This window comes from Thamnophis sirtalis, unplaced genomic scaffold (assembly GCF_051295495.1).
Source record: "Thamnophis sirtalis isolate CommonGarterSnake01/CBP01778 unplaced genomic scaffold, rThaSir2_p1.2 scaffold_11, whole genome shotgun sequence".
Classification (NCBI taxonomy): Eukaryota; Metazoa; Chordata; class Lepidosauria; order Squamata; family Natricidae; genus Thamnophis; species Thamnophis sirtalis.
Genome location: NW_028261391.1, coordinates 65,227,260 through 65,248,167, shown reverse-complemented (window position 1 = coordinate 65,248,167; position 20,908 = coordinate 65,227,260). Strand labels below are relative to the sequence as shown.

Sequence of the window (20,908 nt, the reverse complement as noted above, 5' to 3'; positions counted from 1 at the left end):
TATAAGCATGCGCATTCACAGAAAGACCATGTTAACTGTGCAATTTTGGAGAAAATACCTGATTTCTCAAACAGCTGTGGTACATGGAAGCCAACCTGTGGTGAATTGTGGCTGCCCGGTACTGGCAAAGAGGTTGCCTTGTAGTCACTAACTCAACGTCACAGTATTTCAAAGATTTCATCATTGATTCGCTAACTTCTTTTTCTATCTAAAATACACAAAAGAATTGAATTGAATTGAATTTATTGCACTTATATGCCGCCCTTTTCCCAAGAGGGGACTCAGGGCGGCTCACAATCCAAGTCAGGGAAGGGGATACAGATAAGGGATAAAAAAGACGAACAAAAACAATACACAATTTAAAAGCACACAACAACCATACCATTCGAGGAGGGGGGCGAAAGCTCTTTAGCCCCAGGCCTGTCGGAACAGCCAGGTTTTAAGGGCTTTGCGGAAGGCCTGGAGGGTGGTGAGGGTTCGAATCTCCACGGGGAGCTCGTTCCCAGAGGGTCGGAGCAGCCACAGAGAAGGCCCTCCTCCGGGTGGTCGCCAGCCGGCATTGGCTGGCGGATGGAATTCGGAGGAGGCCTAATCTGTGGGATCTATATTAAAACCAGTTGAAGTTATAACTCTTTTATAATCCTGTCCAAAATGATAAAAGTATTGTGAACCTTGACAGTGATCATATAATTTGTCTCCCAATGGTGTCACGTGAAATCTATTTTCAGGCCTAGGTTCACCATTGAAACTGCATTGGTAACCCCACAAAGAATGACCTATGTCAGAGAGAGACGCAAAATGATATTTGATTTCCCTGAATTTCCTTCCAGGTTTCCAAAGCTGACAATGACATCAGGGGAATGGTATGACATTCTAAAGCATGGTCAGTGGAGCCGGGACAAAAAAAATACACTTGATCTGATTTCTCATTTAGAAGTACGGTATACTTATTTACAATTCAATTACATGAACAGAATGCAGTTAAAGTGAATACTCACTACGTACAAAATTGGCCCCTTTTTATCATACAGTACAGGGGTGGGTTTCAACCGGTTCGCGGCGGTCCCTGCAAACCGGTTGGTCGGCGAACCCAGAAGTAAGTAACTTCCGGGAACGGCGAAGGGCCCGCTCGCCCACGGCCCTTACCCGGTTTTGACGAGTTCTGTGCTTCCACGCATGCGCAGGACGCATACAGCGCCTGCGCGATCCTCCAAGAGCAGCTGGAGCGTCGCGCAGACGCTAGTACGCATGCGTGCACCGCGCGCGTGCACGAGGACGCCGCCTGCCCCGTTCCAACTGAACCGGTTGGAACAGGGCGAGAAACCCACCCCTGATACAGTATTTGCAATTTGGTAGAAATCATTGAAAGAGGCCCATGGGGCTCTGAAAAGAACCTCAGATTGTGCATTTCTGTCTTAAATAATTGGGGGGGGGGGGCACCTATCTCTTGGAAAAAATATCCCAAGTATACCAATCCAATCACAGAGCTCTTTGAGAATCCTGTTCATAATCTTATCCAGTGGATTTCTAAGGAATAGTTATCTTAATACAGCCTTCCTTATTTATTGCAATCTTGCATGATTTTTTTTTGTCTTGAAAGTGTGTCAGAAATCATTAATTTGTTTCATCAAGATGCATCACTGTATCAGGTTTTTCATTCCTTTTAAGTGTGCATATTACAATACAGTTTTAAATTTAGTTGTTTTAAACTTTAGTTTAAATTCTGTAAACTATACGATGGAAGCTTAAACAGAGAAGCAACACAGCCATTCAGTAACAAACAATCATATTATTGTGGAATTTAACAAGTCATATATAGATGCTCGTTATTTACCCATTGGTAAAGGAATAGTTGATTTTCAAAAATCGGGTCAAATCTGATACCTGTTCCTGAGCTTTCCTAGATAATGGTGCATAATCTTGCAGTAGAGTTGCCATGGTAAAATACGTAGTGGACAATTCCCAGTTGACAGAATCCCAAACAGCTGAATGGATTTCTCTTTTATTCAATGATCGTAAGGCCTTCAGATAATAATCAACAGCCTATAAGATTTAATAATTATGGAATATGAGACATTTACGGAAACCAGTATTAGTAATATTATTGCAAGTCTCACAAAGGGCGGTCAATAGTGCTGGCTGATTTGTAACGCTAAGTATAAACACAATTATATTTAGAGGTCCAGAGTTTTTTGATGTGGAAATCTCCAGATATAAAGGACTATAGAATTGCTAGCCTTTGGGAATACTGATTGGGAATTTGGGATATCTGAGTATATCAAAGAGTCACAAGTTACAGAATATTACTTTGCTTTTAAATCTCTCTATACATTCTGGATTCTGAAAATATTTTCACAATTTATCGAGTTTTCAAATATTAATCAATGAAAGATTCAGTGTGAAATCTTGTATATCCAAAGCAATTGTCTTTTTATGATCACAAATCAAGATCTTATACCCAAAGTGTTCATTACGCTTTAAAAAAAAAACTATGTTCTATAGTTCTCTTGGTACTTTTTTCTATTAAGGAAAGAATGTGGAAAAAGACAAAGTAAAGAACTATTTGGGCTTCCATAACATATTTATCTAATGTTACAATGCGAAGCCCAAATGTGAGTAGTTACTAATATAAATACTCCAGTGGAAAAACAATCTGAATCAAGAACACTAAAAGCTGCCTCTCCATATTTTATTAAAAACCTATTAAAATGTTTTAAACAGTTGTCAGTTTGAAAGAATGATTTTAAACAATATTGCCAGGATAAAATTTTGGATGCTAACATGAATTTCTTGCCCATAGCAAAGATGAAACTGCATAATAAATATTAATAAATATTTTGAAGCCCATGAAGCTCATACTAATATTATCGTACTATACTTGAAAACTTAAGCCTATGCCAGGATAATAAAATTAGTGTACGTATTATTCCACTGATGAATTGCAGTCCACTTAAATGTTTAGGCCTAGCCTTACCTTATTATAATAAAGAGCCTCTTCAGGAGAAAATTCTCTTTTGAAGTCTCCACCCACCGCGCAGTGCGCATGTGCACAAATACGCATTAACCTTCCCATGTTACACAACAGAAGAGCAGCATTGGTTGAATCATCGATGGATTCAAAGTTCTGAATCCCTTTTTCAAAGAAAGAGAAACTTTTCTTCCAAAGTTGCTGCTCTGCTGTGGATGCCATTTTGCTCTCTGTAACAGAATAAAAGGAAAAGGGACCCATTTCATTCAAAGAAATCAGAAATAACATCTGAACACAATTCTGGAAAATGAATTAAAAATACATTTACTGCAAATGCATAAAGAACATTTCAAATGCTTTTGTTTTTCCAAGAGACGGATTGGAAACTGTTAGGAGACAGCAGCGTGGCAGTATAAAACCAAGTAAATAAATATATTTTTAAAAGCTCTTTCCAACTTTCTTTCTTCCTGAAGTTGTTGATTCCATGATGGTTACCAGGATTGTGAGAAAGTCATAAATAGCTAAGGATCTAAATATAAATTCTTAGACCTCACAGGAAAATTACTCCTAAGACAGAATATTCTTCAAAAACCCTACAGTGGGTGGGTCCCAAGAAACATGCCTTCTCTGCCATGCCAATTTAATTTAATAAATAATAATAATAATGCCATGGCATTGGCCTTATGGAACATTTTCCCTTTCCCCCAACTCCAACCCTTTCAATATTCCAGAAGGCCCTTAAGGCCTGGGGCTCCCAGGGAATTAAAGACTTCCTTAGTTGGCTTCACTGTTGTTATTCTTATATTCTTATAGTTATTCTCACCTATAGTTTATATCTTTGTAAATATTTTATAGTATTTACCTTTTAAAATGATTTTTATATGTTTTACATTGTTTTCTTTATACGTAGTTTAATCTCTCTGTTGTCTACTGAGACAACAGACAGTTTAATAAATATATAAATAAAAAAATTATCAAACAAATTTTATTTCTGCTTTCTGCCACTAATGTGGAACTGGTAGCTAAGTAGAAATAAGCTTGGCATTTGAAAGAAACACTAGGCAGAGGAACATCATTCTCAATTATTTTCCTAAACTGGCAATACTATATGTATATTAAATCAGTATCATCTACTTTTATGGAAGTTACATCATAATGCTTTACAATTATACTTAATTAGTTTATGCACAGCAGTTTCTCAATTACATTGTACACAATCAACACATTATCTTCTACTTTTGGGATTGTTTTCTGATAATTGTAGATCCACACTTAAAACGCCAGCAGAATATAAACATATACACATGACTAAAATAAACACATACGCATATAAATATACTTGCCTACTCTTTCACTTTGTAAAGCAGCAGCTTGGTTCATATAAAATACTCCAATTTCATTTTGAATATTGCCCATCCTCTTCACCACTTGGGCATACTGCTCTGAATTCTGCTCTTTTAAATGACTGAAAAGCAAAATTTCATGGGCTGCCTCATAACATTTGCAGCTGACTGAAAGTTGGCATTCCAAATCTGTCGACAGGTCAGTAGCCCAAGAAAACACTGCAAGAAAAAGAATAGCATAATAAATGGACAAATATATAGATATTTCTATATTAAATCCATTGCACATGGAAGTACATGAAAAGCTATTGAAAAACAATTTAGGGAAGATTCTGGAATCAGCTGTTAGTTATACATTCAGTATAATTTTGTACATGCAAAAGTTTATTATGTGTTTGTAAGAGCTATTACCATATTTTTGGAGTATAACATGCACCTTTTTCCCTCAAAAAAGAGGCTGAAAATCTGGGTGCGTCTTATACACTGAATACAGCATTTTTTGCCTTCTGAAACCCCGCCCCTTCATCAAAATGGCCATGCATAGCTTGTAGGAGGCTTTCAGAGAGCTCCTGGGGGATGGGGAGGGCGGAAATGAGCAAAAAACGCTCAATTTTGCCCCCCCCCCCCCGGAGCACTCTATGAGCTTTCTAAAGGCTATCCATGCCCCTTTTTGGGCAAAAAAACCGGTCCTGTTTTTGCAAAAAAATGGACCGTTTTTTGCTCATTTCCCTCCTCCCCACCCCCCGCCAGGAGCACTCTACAAGACTCTTAAGGGCTATTTATGCCCTTTTTTGAAAAAAAACAGGCCCGTTTTTGTGAAAAATGGGATGTTTTGGGGAGGTTTGCAGAGTGCAAACCCCTTTTTTTAAAATTTGCCTCTTCAAAACCTTGGTGCGTCTTATACTCCAGTGCGTCTTATACTCCGAAAAATATGGTTATGTATAAACTGAGCCAATGATCCATTGATGACCACGAAGACAAAAACATCCTATTGCATTTCTGTCCTAGATACTTCTAGCTAAAGCTATGTTCAGATCCATTCCAATTTGATATGCAATGGAATCTTTGGCCATCGTAGCCAATGGCCATAGTACACCATAAACTAATTCAGGGAGTATGCCCCTCTAGGTTTTTCTGTACTGTCAGCAGAATCCTTTTGACCCACATTACCACCATCTTTTAAGATGGCTTCAGTTCTTTAAAGTTGTCTACAGCTGTATCCAACTGCTTCTATTTTTTTGTTTTTAGACCAGGGGTAGTCAACGTTTTAATACCCATCGCCCACTTTTGTATCTCTGCTAGTAGTAAAATTTTCTAACCGCCCACTGGTTCCACAGTAATGGTGATTTATAAAGTAGGAAGGTCAATTAAATTTTAAAAAAGAAAGTGCTTCAATATCGGACAAAACCCGTACCGCCCACCATGAAAGCTGGAACGCCCACTAGTGGGCGGTAGGGACCAGGCTGACTACCACTGATTTAGACCAACGAAAGCGTAAATACTGTATAAAAATTCAAGTTCTAAATCAATTATCATGTATAAATTTGATATTGGCAAACACAAATAAAAGGTGTAAAATACAATGTGCTACCTATCAGTTGGAATACAGATCAGAACCTGAACATTCAGATTTTAGAAAAGTCTATACTAGCCTATTTATACACCATCATTACAGCCAATTGGATTACTATTATATCTGTATCTATATAGATATATTAATACCGGATAACTATATCTGTTGACTTTACAGGTAGTCCTTGTTTATACCACAATTGAGACCAGCAGGTCAGTTGAGTGAAACTACATCTTTGTTCATGATTTTTACTTCAGCTTTCTTTTAGCTTACAGATCTGCAAAATTCATAAATGTAAGGATTAAACATAAAGTCACTTTTCCATTCCTGTTGTAAGTTAGGCAGTTCTAAATGAGGACTGCCTTTTTGACCTTACTTCAGCTTTATTTTGTTCCAGAGACAAACAAGTCATAAATGTAAAAAATGGTCGTAAGGTTATTTTTTTTCATCACTCTCATAACTATGAATAGTCAATGAACTGTTAAACAATAACTACCAATAGTCAAATTATTCTGAAATTACATAGAGTGTACATGTCTCTTATAATGACATTGGCTGGACAAGAGCTTCAAACAATTCCTTAAAGATTCCCCTGTAAGATTGAGATTGTCTTGGCAACATTTTATTATATAATTTAAGGATATGTATGTGTATATATGTATGAATGTATGTATGTATGTGTCTATATCTATATCTGTTCTGACCCCCCCCTTCTTCGCTCGTTCACAGACGACAGTCAGACAGACTTAAAAGGGAATAACTTTATCAGTCCTGGCTCACGCTGGCTGCGAGCCCAAAATAAACATAGATAGCTCTGGCAACAAGGGTTACGCAGCAGAATGCAGAAACAAAACTCTTACAGCACCAGGTTTTCAGGAAGCAAAACAAATCACTTCTCCAAGTGTCTCTTTGAATCAGGGTTACAGAAAGCAAATCACTTATCCAAGTGCCTCTCACAAACAAACGACAACCGATGAACAACGAACCACGAATGAACGAGTGAACGTTGACTTCTGCAACCAGGGCATGGCACCATCAGTCCTTTTATCTCCAGAAGACCACACTAATGAGCCCCAGCTGCATTGTTATTCCTGCATCCTGACTCAACTCACAGCAAACTTCTGCTGAGTCACAACATCTATCTATCTATCTATCTATCTATCTATCTATCTATCTATCTATCTATCTATCTATCTATCTATCTATCTATCTACACATATACACACATATACACACATATATACATATACATACATACATATACATACATACACATACATATCCTTAAATTATATAATAAAATGCACAGCTACTGCTTATTTTACTGGACCCAGACATTTTACTGCCAAAATGATTCCAAAGGCAATATATTGCTGCTGAAAAAAGTATAGCTCTTTTATTTTGACTTGGAGAGCTGCCTGACATTTTGTTACACGCAGGTTACAGTCGTGATTACCTTGACAGCTAGACTCTCGATGTAGGCTATGCAGTATTTCCTGATCTTCTTTTGTTTGAAAGTTATATTCTTCAAGATACGCAGCTCTGTTGTTTGCATTCTGGGCCAGCATTAATTGAATATCACCACAAAGAGTTAAACTCTGACAAAGAAATAGGAGTACTTCAGAGAGCATGTTCATGAAGAGGCAGCAATATGCATCTAATTGGGGAAAAATCAGAAATTATATTGAACTGGAAGTTAGAATATCTCATTACTAAGGAACCACATTATGAAGAATTGTACTATTCTAGCCTCAAACCTTCGGGCAGATTCAAGAAATAAAAGTCCATTTATCTAACTCCTAACATCAAGCTTGCTTAAACAAATTGCAAGTGCTAAGAGCAGTGTTTACTAGTGTTTTGCTAGTAGCAAATATAATTGCCTGAATCCATATTTATATTCAGATTGTGGGTACCAGTGAACTGCCAATCTCGTTGCTCCTCTTGATTTTGTAATAATTTGATTTTTTTAAAATAGCAAATCAGATGACACATGTAGTAAAGCAAACCGCTAGCATCATATTTATGGAATAAAATACCTCTGGGCTCCCCACAGTTTTCATAGAAATTTTTAGAAATTAAGAATATATATGTTACAATTCAATGCTTTATTTATACATTTAATAACCTAATGCCCCTGCTTCATTGAAAGGGTTAGGACTGAACTGGGGTGGGTTCGAGCATTCCAGGAAGCTGGGGATGAGGGGCAGGAAGAAACCTCACCAGTCTGCCTGCTGACTGACATCTCCAGATATTAGAAATAATTAAATTGTAAAATACATTGTGTAAAATTGTAAAAGCAGTCAGTTTAAAACCCTCAGATATCAAGAAACCATGAAAAAGTAGATATAAAAATATACACCTGAGATGTATAATAAAAGTCCTACTTACCATAACACTGTAAGGCTAATCTTATGTACCGTAATGCTCTCCCATATTTCTGAAGACTCACAGCAGCATCAGAAAGAACATAATAAGCCTTTGAAGATTTTAAAATCAGCTGAAGTTTCATTTTGTATTGCCAGGTTCCAGGGATCATTCCTGACTGACTGGAATGTTTTACTTCCTGGAATGACCCCACTAGAATTAAAAACAATGATTAGCAGTCTTAATATAGAATAGAATAGAATAATAGAATAGAATTCTTTATTAGCCAAGTGTGATTGGACACACAAGGAATTTGTCTTTGGTGCAGATGCTCTCAGTGTACATAGAGAATCATAAGGTACAACACTTAATGATAGTCATAAGGTACAAATAAGCAATCAGGAAACAATCAATAAAAGTTAAAAGGATTACATTTTGAAATTAAATTAGCAATTTAATTCAATTTAGTTTCAAACTAGCAATTTAGCCATTTTGAATATTGAGGTCAAATTCCTTATTCAAATTAAACTGTTTTAGCTTTTGCTCACTTTTTCATTTCTATAAAACAAGCTGAATATGTGCCATGAATTTTGAAGGCCTAGTCAACCTTTTTATACCTACCGCCCACTTTTGTATATCTCTGTTAGTAGTAAAATTTTCTAACCGCCCACCGGTTCCACAGTAATGGGTGATTTATAAAGTAGGGAAGTAACTTTACTTTATAAAATTTACAAAGCAGAGTTACAGCAACCCCCCCACCGCCCATCATGAAAGCTGGAACGCCCACTAGTGGGCGGTAGGGACCAGGTTGACTACCACTGGCCTAGAGAACTTTTGCTTATTACTTTATCAATTTTATATATATATATATATATATATATATATATATATATATGTGTGTGTGTGTGTGTGTGTGTGTGTGTGTGTGTGTGTGTGTGTGTGTGTGTGTGTGTGTTTATTTGTGCTGATAAATAAATAAAGGGAGACTAGTATAGATCTATTTCAAGCTATTTAGCTCTCATCAGCTATATATATATATATATATATATATATATATATATCAAATAAATATATAGAATTGAAACAATGTTCTATCTACAAACTGAATTACTTAAAGACACTTAAAATATATTTTAGCAATTAATACGTCTACAACAACTTAACATTACTGTTAAAACAGTAACTGAATATTCAAATATCTCATAATGATTTTTTTGTCATAGCATTTTCATCCAAGTGCAGGATCTGCTGTTTTTTTCTTTTTGATCCATTCGAGTATTGATCCATTGATTGAAGCAGGAATTGACAAAGGATAACACCCAACATCATGGGCAAAGAGAAAGAGACCAGCCTTCATGCCTAAAGAAGGGACTAGACCTCACAGTCTCCAGGTTTCTAGCCTGGTGCCTTCACCACTAGACCAAGATCTCATAATAAATACACTAAATGTAGACAAAGACATTTGTCACTTATAAAGCCCTTCATGGTATTGGACCTGGGTACTTGAGAGACCGCCTGCTGCCAATTACCTCCACCAGACCGATTAGATCCCACAGATTAGGCCTCCTCCAAATTCCATCCGCCGGCCAGTGTCGACCCGGAGGAGAGCCTTCTCTGTGGCCGCTCCGACCCTCTGGAACGAACTCCCCGTGGAGATTCGAACCCTCACCACCCTCCAGACCTTCCGCAAAGCCCTTAAAACCTGGCTATTCCGACAGGCCTGGGGCTAAAGAGCTTCTACCCCCTTCTCAAATGGTATGACTCTTGTGTGTTTTAAATTATGTATTGTTGCGTGTCGTTTTAATTTTTGTCTGCATCCCTCTCCCTTGGTTGAGTTGTGAGCTGCCCTGAGTCCCCTTTGGGGGAAAAGGGCGGCATATAAATAAAATAAACATTCAAACATTCAAAAAAGCGAAGTTTTACATATAATTCAAAGTAATGCAATCACTTTATAATGAAAGCGATATTTGGGGGTTAAAGGCTTTCTTGACCAAAAAAGTTTACCATCCCGTGGAAAGCCATTTAGGGTGCAACAAAGCAGACTTACTCTTGCCTAAAAACAAGGCCATCTGTTTTTCAAGGCACTCAGGGCCAACGGTTGACGATTCATCTTCGTATTTTAAAGGGATGGGTATACTGGGGTCCGCTGCAGGAAGGTCACTTTCCTTCTTGACGCTACTATCAACCGATTTTAAGCCCTATCGTTAAAGGAAAAAGTTTTTCAATACTGTACCAAAATGTACACATTAAAAAACTGTTAAATAGCACACTGCTCAATTACATCACTTACTTCAAGAACGTAGCTGAGTACTAGCCTGCATCGTTCTTCAGTGTCATGGCAAACAGGAAAGGCACAGCTAGGCTTTATAGAAAAGACAAAAGACATTTTCATGAAACTAGTGGAATCCAGCTTGTATTCTCATTGAAAAGCGGTTCACCGACAAATGCGCGATAGACATATGCGAGCCGACAAAACCGCGACGGACAAATGAGCGCCGTCAAAATCGCTAACTGATTTTTGACATTAGTGTGACAACAAATGCGTGACGACAAAATCCCGCCATCAACAAACTAGACAAACTATAACCCTAACCCTAATTTTTTCGATTTTATTGTGCTTGTCATTGCGCTTTTGTCATCGCGCTTTTATCGTCGCGAATTTGTCAGCGCGATTTTGACGTTGCGTTTTAATCGGCGCTATTTTGTCGGCGCGCATATGTCTATTGTGCAATTGTCGGGTCACGTTGAAAAGCAACAAAGAAGCCATTCTTATAAAGAATATAAGCTTAAGATGAAATCAAGAGAACAATTGACTGCAGGATTTACTTTTCAATGGTTTTTATATACACAATTAAGGGAGAGGTTTAATCTGGACAGAAAATCACCAGACATAGGACAGAATTAGAATTATATACAAATGAAAATTATGTGGTTTCTAATATGTATAAATAACTGTTGAGATTTGAAATGGAACCTTTTTTTTCACTAATTATTGAAAACAGTCCAGGAAGGCCGACAGAACCATCTACTTTATGTAGAAACTGTCTATTCAATATCTATGGGTTCAGAGATCATGTTATAAAGTCTTCCTCCCAAGGTGTTAGCAAATCCAGTATTCATAAGTAGAGCCTCTTAGTTGTACAGTGGTTCTCCTGCTCTGGAATACCTCAAATACACACACCGAAGTAATGATGAACCCTTCCCTGTTGTCACTCCAGAAAGTTATGAATATAGTATTTTTCCAATGATCCTTTGCAGTAAGACTCTCATCAAAGACAACCAGAGGCAGAGGTGGTCATATATACAATCAAATGATATTGTGGGAGTTTGGGGGATTGTTTGAGAGTGTACGGATATAATCCATATTATGCATAGGGGTCATACATGCAAATTTTTTTAAAAACCCACATCTTTGGAATTAAAAACGAAGAAAGGAGAGAAAAAAAGTGGTAGGTTAACTGATTCATCTAATGTAAGTTTAAAAGATTCTAAACAGCCAAAAAGTTGATAGGGTTAGGGGTTAGAAAAAAATAATATGGAGTTATTTACTTGAAATAAATTATTTGGTGTGACCCGTCAAAACCGCGGTCCACTAAAGCGCGCCCGATTAAAGCACGTTCGTGACATCAGCAGCAGCGCGACAAATACGACCGTGGAGAAAAAAGGGCGCTTTAAAAAGCGCTTTTAAAGCAAGCCGATTCACATAAAGGTAAGGGTTAGGTTTAGGGTTAGGGTTAGGTTTAGGGTTACGTTAAGCATTAGGGTTAGGTTTAGGGTTAGGTTTAGAGTTAGGTTAAGGGTTAGGTTTAGGGTTAGGTTAAGGGTAAGGTTTAGAGTTAGGTTAAGGGTTAGGTTTAGGGTTAGGTTAAGGGTTAGGTTTAGGGTTAGGTTAAGGGTTAGGTTTAGCGTTAGGTTAAGGGTTAGGTATAGGGTTAGGTTTAGGGTTAGGCTTAGGGTTAGGTTTGGAGGGGTTAGGTTTAGATTTACGCGTTAATTTTAAGTTTACCGCTCATAGCGTGCTGTTTTCGTCGCGCTGTGATGATGTCACGTACGCGCTTTCGTCGAGCGCGCTTTAGTCTACCGCGGTTTTGTGGTGGAACCATTATTTGGACATCTATTTTTGAAAGACATGTATTTCCACTGAGGACCCAATGTAACCCAGATAATCTTCAACTGAAAACTACTCCTCTTGTATTAGACTTAGACCAGGAATGGGTTGCTACTATTGGTTCGCAACCAATGTGTGCTTTTCAATGTAAATTGTTCTTCATGCATGCATAGAATAGTTTACCGTGAACTGCGCACACGCAGTCACTAAAAACCAAAATGGCGGCGGCACAGGGGCGGCAAAGAAACCAGTTTTGGGGCGTGGCAGGCCTGGGTCGCTGCCGGTTCTGCGACCCGGGCCTGAATTCCACTGGTTGCTCCCGAACCGGGAGCAAACCACCTCTGATTTAGACCATAAAATACAATCCCAACGTTAACTGAAGTGGCGTATCAAATGCAGTAGATAAACTTACACGTATTTGATGAGTAGACTTGTATTTTTCAGGTACCGACAATTCTCCAACAGATTTGATTATAGCAACGGCTTTGCTGTCATCTGGAAAATCTGAGCTGGTGCTATACAATCCATTTTCGTCACTATCAGGCATTTCTTCTTCTTCTTCACTGTAACTTTCATCAGAGTTGCCATTTAAAGGAAATTCGCTGCTTTCTTCTCTTTTTGGCTCATCTAATTGGAACAGTTCTGAGAGCATGTAATTTGCTGAGGCAATAATCTTATTTGAAATAAAGACAGAAATAAGAATTCAAAAGGTCTCCCAGCGCTAGATTTTTTTTTTTACACATACCTTAAAAATGGATTTAAAGGTAAAATTGCAGTTAAATCATGCTTGATTATTTTAAATGGTAGAATAGGATGTACTCATTAAGTTCACTTATAACCCTAAACGTTATTTTGGCAGTATGTGAATAAGTTTTCAACCCAAAATTTCCCAGTGAGGACACTGTTCCGGTATTTTAACTGTTATAGCTGAAAAAAGGCAAATTGAGTTAACTTAAGTTGTGCTTTATTAAAATAAGCCAGGTTCAACTACCAGTCAAATACAACAAATTCCAGATATTTGAAACCACACGAAGAGAATGTATACAGCCAAAGTTCATTGAAGTGACTTGCCATCAGAGGTGGGTTCCTACCAGTTCGCACCTATTCGGTAGAACCGGTTCGTCAAATCTACCGAATCGGTTAGAAGAGGTTCCACCAGTGGACCCGGAAAGCAGGCCACACCTACAGAAGAGGTTCCAAAAATTTTTGAAACCCACCACTGGTCCTTGGATATGATTATTCTACACTATCAAGCTCATATTTATAAAACTCAGTGCCTCTGTGAAAGGTAAGGGTGACTACTGCGTTTGTGGTGCAATCAGAACATTGCGTGTGTTGAAGTTGTTTTAACACAAACCAAAGATGCCTTTTGAAAAACAAGTTTACATCGTATTCTTATGCATGCCAGTGCTGTGTGTGAGGTAATTTAAGGTGGTTCTGACAAGTGTCGTCGGCATCTTCATATCCGGTCACATGGGCAACAAGCTACTCCCATCCGGTCACATGGGTGGCAAGCCACTCCCACAAAGGAGGCCACACCCACAGAGTAGATTTGAACAATTTTTGAAACCCACCACTGCTTGGCATTATGTGCAATCTAGAATTCAGTGAAGTTGCATAAACATGAAGAATCTTCCATTGTAATTGGAGATCAAATATATACTTAATTTTAACCAGTCTGTACAAAATGTTTTCACTAGTTGATATGGAAACAAGAGCATGCAGATTTAATTCTTACCTGAGGATGCCTGCCTTTGTCCAATAATTTTACGCAGTTAAGGAGTAAAGTTCTAATAGTACCATAATATTTCCGGTTTTGAGTTTTTTTCAACATCATATTGCATGCAACTCTAAGCAAAAGGGAACAGAAAATAAATAAAAATTCTCACGTTTCAAATATCTACTAAAATTTTATTTTAAATATGTACGAGTAAAGAATGCATTGTAAATATTTTAATGACAAGAAAATGCTGACGTCATTGAAGACAATCTTTTCTTACATGCTTTACATTAATTCTAAACTTCACACATGTACTCGTTTGAATGTTATCTTTGTAGTACTTCAGCATAAGTTTTGCTTTTAAACACATAACACACATTTCCCACCTACTTTTTGCCTTAGAAGTGACAAAAATCCTGTAAAGATTATGAGATATTTCACTCTCTGATAAAGAGTTTACCAGGGCTGGCTTTAGTTCTAAGGGACCCACAGCTGCTCCCTTTGGCTAAAGCAAGCTAAATAAAGTTGGCATAATGTTTCCTTTGCTTTTAACATATAAAATAATTAAACTGAACACCCCCCCCCAAAAAGACATTGTCTATCCTTGTGGTGCAAACCAGCATGAGATATAATGTAAATTTTTTTCTTGTCAACTTCTTCAAGTACCTAGTTGATTACAAAACTAAAATAAAATGCAACTAATTAGCATTTTCTAATTTTCTTGAAGACAAATTAGAACTTTTATTAATATTAGTATTTCAACTTTGGGATCAAATGCTGCAATAAACCATTTAATGAGATGTAATTTTTACTAAGCATTACTCAACATACTTATAGGGTAGGAAAGGTTGCTGTTGTGGCCCAGCAGGACCCGTTGGAGCTGCCGACAGAATCAGATAGCCAGGGAGCCTATGAGTCGGCTCGGGAAGATGTGGAGGACCCTGGGCAGGGTTCAGACTCCGAGCAGGGACCAGAGAGGCTGGTTGGCCACCAGGAGACGCCTGAGGCATGGAGCAGCGGTGAAAGCCAAAGGGAGTTTGTCCCTGACGTCAGGCCCTGGAGCAGTGGGGAGGAGCTAAGGGAGTTGGTCCCGGACGCCAGGCAGAGATGGGCAGATAAGCGCCGGCAGCAATTACGGAGACGTAGAAGATAATCGGGCCCAGGTGGTTGTGATTAGGCTCCTCCCAAGAGAGTATATAAGAAGAGACTTTGGGAGGAGGACTTTTGCAGGACACAACCGTTATACTAAAGCTGGAGAAGTTCTTGTGTGTATTTCTTATCTGTGGAAGTCTGGGTTGCTGCCAAAGTCTTGTCTGTGAGTTAGTTACCGTGAATAAATTGGCGAACAGTCACACTGTGTCAGCGTGACTCACCATACGGAGGGGGAGGGTCAGAACAGGTTGCTATACAGATAGTACAATACAATACAATACAATAGCAGAGTTGGAAGGGACCTTGGAGGTCTTCTAGTCCAACCCCCTGCCCAGACAGGAAACTCTATACCGTTTCAGACAGATGGCTATCTAACATCTTCTTAAAGACTTGCAGTGTTGGGGCATTCACAACTTCTGGAGGCAAGCTGTTCCACTGATTAACTGTTCTGTCAGGAAATTTCTCCTCAGTTATAAATTGCTTCTCTCCTTGATGAGTTTCCACCCATTGCTTCTTGTCCTACCCTCAGGTGCCTTGGAGAATAGTTTGACTCCCTCTTCTTTGTGGCAGCCCCTGAGATATTGGAACATTGCTATCAGGTCTCCCCTGGTATGCTATCATTATAATGATATAACAATTTGCTCAAACAAAATATTTTGCTTTTTTCATTGCATTTTGCCTCCTACAAAATACCAATACCAGACTCCATTTAATTACTTTTTAAAAAATTAAGTGCTGCATCAAAACAATTGCCTAGAGGATTAACACTCTTCTTTCGGTAAAGGTCTTAAATGTACATATGTAAAAGAAGGGTGACCGAACCCTTCTTTTATAGAGACTTGAATCCTCATGATATATAGAATAACTTACTTGTAGAGAAGAATTGCTACTGGCATTGTGAAAGGGTTTTGGTATTTATCTTCTGTTTCTTCACACAGGGTAGTGAGATCATACAACTTCACTATATCACTTCCACTTGCTAAAAGGAAAAATGTTTTCTATCAGTTTGTCTGATAAAATTAGAAGTCCAAAGAATAAAAAGCCAGAATTGTTGGTAATTCTATCGCATTCTAGAATATAAAGTTAATGAAAAAGATTTGCTCTGCTTTCAGTTTACCTAACCATTATTATGGCTCAAAGTTTTTCAACCACAGAAAACTGAAAAATTGGAAGCTTTCTTCCTGTTCAGCTCATATTGCACATGAAGGTATTAGACGTGTGAGACAGGGTGGTGCAGTGGTTAGAATAGAGTATTGCAGGCTAATTCTGATGACTGCCAGGAATTCGATCTTGGTTGACTCAGCTTTCTGAGGATTTCCAAGGTCAGTAAAATGAGGACCCAGATTGTTGGGAGCAATATGCTGACTCTGTAAACTGCTTAGAGAGGGCTGTAAAGCACTGTGAAGCAGTATACAAGTCTAAGTGCTATTGCTATTACTCCCCTTCCCTGGAAGCCTGAAAGCTAACAAGATCACTATTGGCCAACCCAAACTTAATAGCACAAAATACTATCTCCTTATGTTGGTGTAAATGAAGAGAGACATTGTATCAGTGGTGGGTTTCAAAAAAATTTCAAACCTACTCTGTGGGTGTGGCCTCCTTTGTGGGAGTGGCTTGCTGGCCATGTGACCTGGTAGGAGTGGCTTGCCGGCCATGTGTTTTCTCTCTCTCTCTCTCTTTCCTTCCTTTTGTCTCTCTGTCCCTTTTTCCTTTTTTTCTTTCATCTCTCACTTTTTCTTTCTTTTTTCTTTTTTTAATTTATTTCTTTCTTCCTTTCTTTCTCTTTCTCTCTGTGTGAGTCTGTGTGTGTGTGTGTGTCAGTGGTGGGTTTCAAAAAATTTTGGAACCTCTTCTGTAGGTGCGGCCTGCTTTCTGGTGGAACCTCTTGTAACTGGTTTGGTAGATTCTGATGCATTGTCAGTGTAACCAGTGATTAGAAACTTTTGGGAAAGAGATTGCTATTTCACTATCTTCTTCATTTTCTAAGAACTGTGAGCCTTCAGTACCGTATTTCATTCCTAGTCATAGCCGGGTTGCAAATCACCCTTTCAAAAACAATTTAAAAAAAAAAAAACCTATTGGTCAGGGGGAAGTTTACCTTTAAACAGCCAGTATGTATGTCCTTCTTTTGTACAATTTGATTTCAGAAAAGATAAAATATTTTGAGCAATATCTTTTATTACTTTAGTAGAGAAATTGGACTTCTCCAAATTGGGTATATCTTCTGTCTTAATCATTTCATATTTCTACAACAAAAATGGAACAATTTTTGGAACGGAAAAAAAAATACTATTTGGATTATTCATTGCAAAAGTTTCATTATACAGGCAGTCCTCATTTAGCAACTGTTTGAAGCTATGGCAGATGCCCCCAAAGCTACTAACAACCTGGTCCTGAAGTTAAGGCCACTGCAGTGTCCCTGTATAGCGGCGGGTATGGCTTGGGGAGTCTCAGGAGGTGTGGTAGATCTTGGGAGGCCCAGGACAGGCAGGGCCTCTCCATCGAGGCACTCTATACTCCATTTAATGACCTGAAAACCTTCTGGGCACATTTCAGTGAGGGGGACTCCTCCCTCTGGGCCCAGCCAGGTTTCAGTAATACATGCCGGGTCTGCCCCCTCGTCTAAAATTAGGTCCCGGACGAGGGGAGCTTTGTGAACCACAGACCTGGCATTTAACAAATGGATGCCTTTCATTTTCTTCAACTAGTGTGCTCTTCAGTAATCAGCTAAGCTAGATAGGAACTTCAACGGTTACATCAGGACTTATATATATATCTATATATCTATATATCTATATATCTATATCTATATATCTATATATCTATATCTATATATATCTATATATCTATATATCTATATATATATCTATATATATATCTATATATATATATATCTATATATATATATATCTATATATATATATATCTATATCTATCTATCTATCTATCTATCTATCTATCTATCTATCTATCTATCTATCTATCTATATATATATAGGGGGATACCACATTCGATAAAATCATAGTAAAAGTATACTTTATTCCTCTGACTTATTCTTTTGCTGATTGAGATTAAGAAAGCAATCAGAATGTTTTGACCGAAAACATACCTGAACAATCCCATTGACATGGAAACACATAACAAGTTCTGGAACATTGCAGATCAAGTTGTCCAACCAATAATCAATTCCTGTTAGCACATTAATTGGCTTATTGTTATCCCTTCAAATAGAAATGTTCTAGTATTATTTCAACAAAATGTTAGGACATTAAAATATAAATAGAAGTGTTGGTTTCAAATTAAATACTGTTAATACAATATAAATCTGTGAATATTAGCTATCAGGAGTAACAGGAAAATGGAAACATTTGCAGCAGATATGAAATCAAAAGTGGTTTTGAAATAATGACCATTTTTGTAATTTTATTTCTATTATGTAGTGGAAACTTCAACTTAAGAAGCAACTTTAAAGATTGTCCTTTAAAACCAACTAATCAGAAGATCACAAAAATTAAATTATTAATTGCAACTACAGAGGTAAAAAATGAAAAATATACGGAATAGAACCCAGAATATAAGTTTGACCTAACAATATTTTACGTATTTTAAATCCTTCAAATTTAATATACTAACAACATTGAACAGGGTTTCTTTGCCAAATGGGTAAAACATAGATTAGACTTTTTGAAAGCTCCTCATCCATTGCAACTACTTAAGCTTAGTTCATATTGAACAAGGAATTCATTTTTGAAGTGACTTTATTAGCAACAAGTTATAAGTAAAAAATGGCAGAAGCATTTTTCAACAGGGAGCCATCTAATTTAATTCACTTAATTCACCTGAGACGCAAGCTGACAGCAGGGTATCTTCCTCCTCCAAATATAGGCATATTTGAACCTACCAACATGTGGATATCTTCAAATGTCCATAAGATGTTCCTAACGAAGTCATTTTTAAGACCCTTTAAATTTGAAGAACATACCACGTATAAACATTTATTCTCTTTATTATAAAAGAAAATGCAGCATAGCTTTGCAGACTTAACAGAAAGCAAGATGCACAAAGAGCAAATAAGCCATAATACATGGTAGCTATTCTAGACTTTCATAATTAAAAAAAAATCAAGGTGCCACAAAACAATTGATAACAATGATTTTTCCCCCTCAGCTGCACTGTAAATCAAACTGAGCAAAGGGTTTTCCTCATGTCAAATTCCACATAAAATCATACCTGACTGCTTTCCCCGTCACTGAACAAAGTAGTTAGGTTTTGTTCTTTGGGGGCTGAGGCCACATGCCCCACTACATATGAGGATTCAAGAGGTACACTTCCCTGTGAAAAGCACAAGGGGCATAAGTGATTCTAATGTTGAAATGATATAAACTCTGCTTTCAATAAAGTTTTGCACATTGGATAACCTATCTGTGAAGGCTTTTTTTCACTGACATACATATTTTCTTCAACCAATATCTTTGAACAGGCCATCATGAAAATTGTTTATAAACAAACTCATTGTTAAGTCTTTGCAATTTCTTTGTTCATATAAACAGCCTTATCTAGAAAATATGAATCTACCAATTTCTGCATAAAATTCAAGCAAGATTATTTACACACTAGCCTTCTATATGTATTTAGCAGGTACTGAAATGTTTGGCAATAATAAAATTATTAATGTTCCCAATGGATGACAAAATGTTTGCTTGCATTTATATTATAAATTGTCTTGAGTTTTATTAACTGTTTTTCATTCTCAGAACTTCTGAGTCCAATCATGGAAAAACCAACCCTGACTTCTCTTTTAAGACTAGCTCTCATATTCAGAACAAGAACTATATTTGCACGGAGGAATGACTTTGCTTTCCTAGTTTCAGTAATCTCATTCTATGCTACCCCACCTCAAAAGTGTCATATCCTATTTAAGAACCAGACTCGGAACCCTCTGAAACTTAAAAGGGAATGATCAAGCAACTGGCAGTTAAATCCTATGAAGAGAGAGATAATAGGAAATCAGAACATCAGAGCAGTTTTGACAATTACTTAGGGAGGTAATTGTCTTCTTCGTTGAATAAATTAAAGTTGAACTTGGCCAGTAACTTGGCCTTGTATTTTATTTCTAGATTCCTCCACTAGGAAGCGATCTCTTCCAACTTTGAGTCTCTGACTTCCTATGTCTGTCTTTCTCTATTCCGTGATCTTGATACAAAGGGAATTTTCTCAAGTGCAGATAGTTGTCAGGTTAAGATGGCAATTTGGATGGAATTGCTATTAGTAAGAGATGTATTTGCAAAGCACAACATCATGTGATCACATCATTTAAGAGTTGTAATCTCAAGATGCATGGGTTGCTAAACAGAAGCAGCAGCCGTTCCAGATTAGGAGCATAAGAGTGCTGCAAAGGGTTGGGGGAAGTTTCGGATTGGCCAAAACACAGATTTCTCCTTTTTTGGGATACTTGGGACTCTGGAACATTTTACACCAGAATTTCTGTAAAGATGGACCATAAAGAGACGGGGGAAATTTTGGAGCAAATTCAAGAACATATGAAGAACAGAAATATACTCAAAGAGCATCTTATATCATCAGCAAAAGTAATGATTATACAGCAGAGATTTGGCACATTTTTTTACTAACAACATACGAAGATTGAATTACAGATTTTCCTTATTAACAGGATTACCT

General features: G+C 37.6%; 1 protein-coding gene across 2 annotated transcripts in view; it reads right to left on the bottom strand.

Annotated features, from left to right (window-relative positions):
* EDRF1 (erythroid differentiation regulatory factor 1) overlaps positions 1 to 20,908 on the bottom strand; it is a 41,720-nt gene that overhangs the window by 5,264 nt on the left and 15,548 nt on the right. The window contains exons 7-21 of one of the 2 annotated variants that reach the window (XM_087725967.1): positions 19,460 to 19,561; positions 19,069 to 19,190; positions 18,339 to 18,450; positions 17,327 to 17,474; positions 16,099 to 16,207; positions 14,095 to 14,206; positions 12,769 to 13,029; positions 10,539 to 10,610; positions 10,296 to 10,446; positions 8,273 to 8,461; positions 7,341 to 7,541; positions 4,308 to 4,530; positions 2,975 to 3,194; positions 1,885 to 2,043; positions 59 to 208 (exon numbers count right to left, since the gene is read on the bottom strand). In XM_087725967.1, the coding sequence (XP_087582093.1) occupies positions 59 to 208; positions 1,885 to 2,043; positions 2,975 to 3,194; positions 4,308 to 4,530; positions 7,341 to 7,541; positions 8,273 to 8,461; positions 10,296 to 10,446; positions 10,539 to 10,610; positions 12,769 to 13,029; positions 14,095 to 14,206; positions 16,099 to 16,207; positions 17,327 to 17,474; positions 18,339 to 18,450; positions 19,069 to 19,190; positions 19,460 to 19,561 (2,331 nt within the window). Of the gene's footprint in view, positions 1 to 58; positions 209 to 1,884; positions 2,044 to 2,974; positions 3,199 to 4,307; positions 4,531 to 7,340; positions 7,542 to 8,272; positions 8,462 to 10,295; positions 10,447 to 10,538; positions 10,611 to 12,768; positions 13,030 to 14,094; positions 14,207 to 16,098; positions 16,208 to 17,326; positions 17,475 to 18,338; positions 18,451 to 19,068; positions 19,191 to 19,459; positions 19,562 to 20,908 lie in introns of both variants that reach the window. The other variant, XM_087725966.1, reaches the window with a different exon arrangement.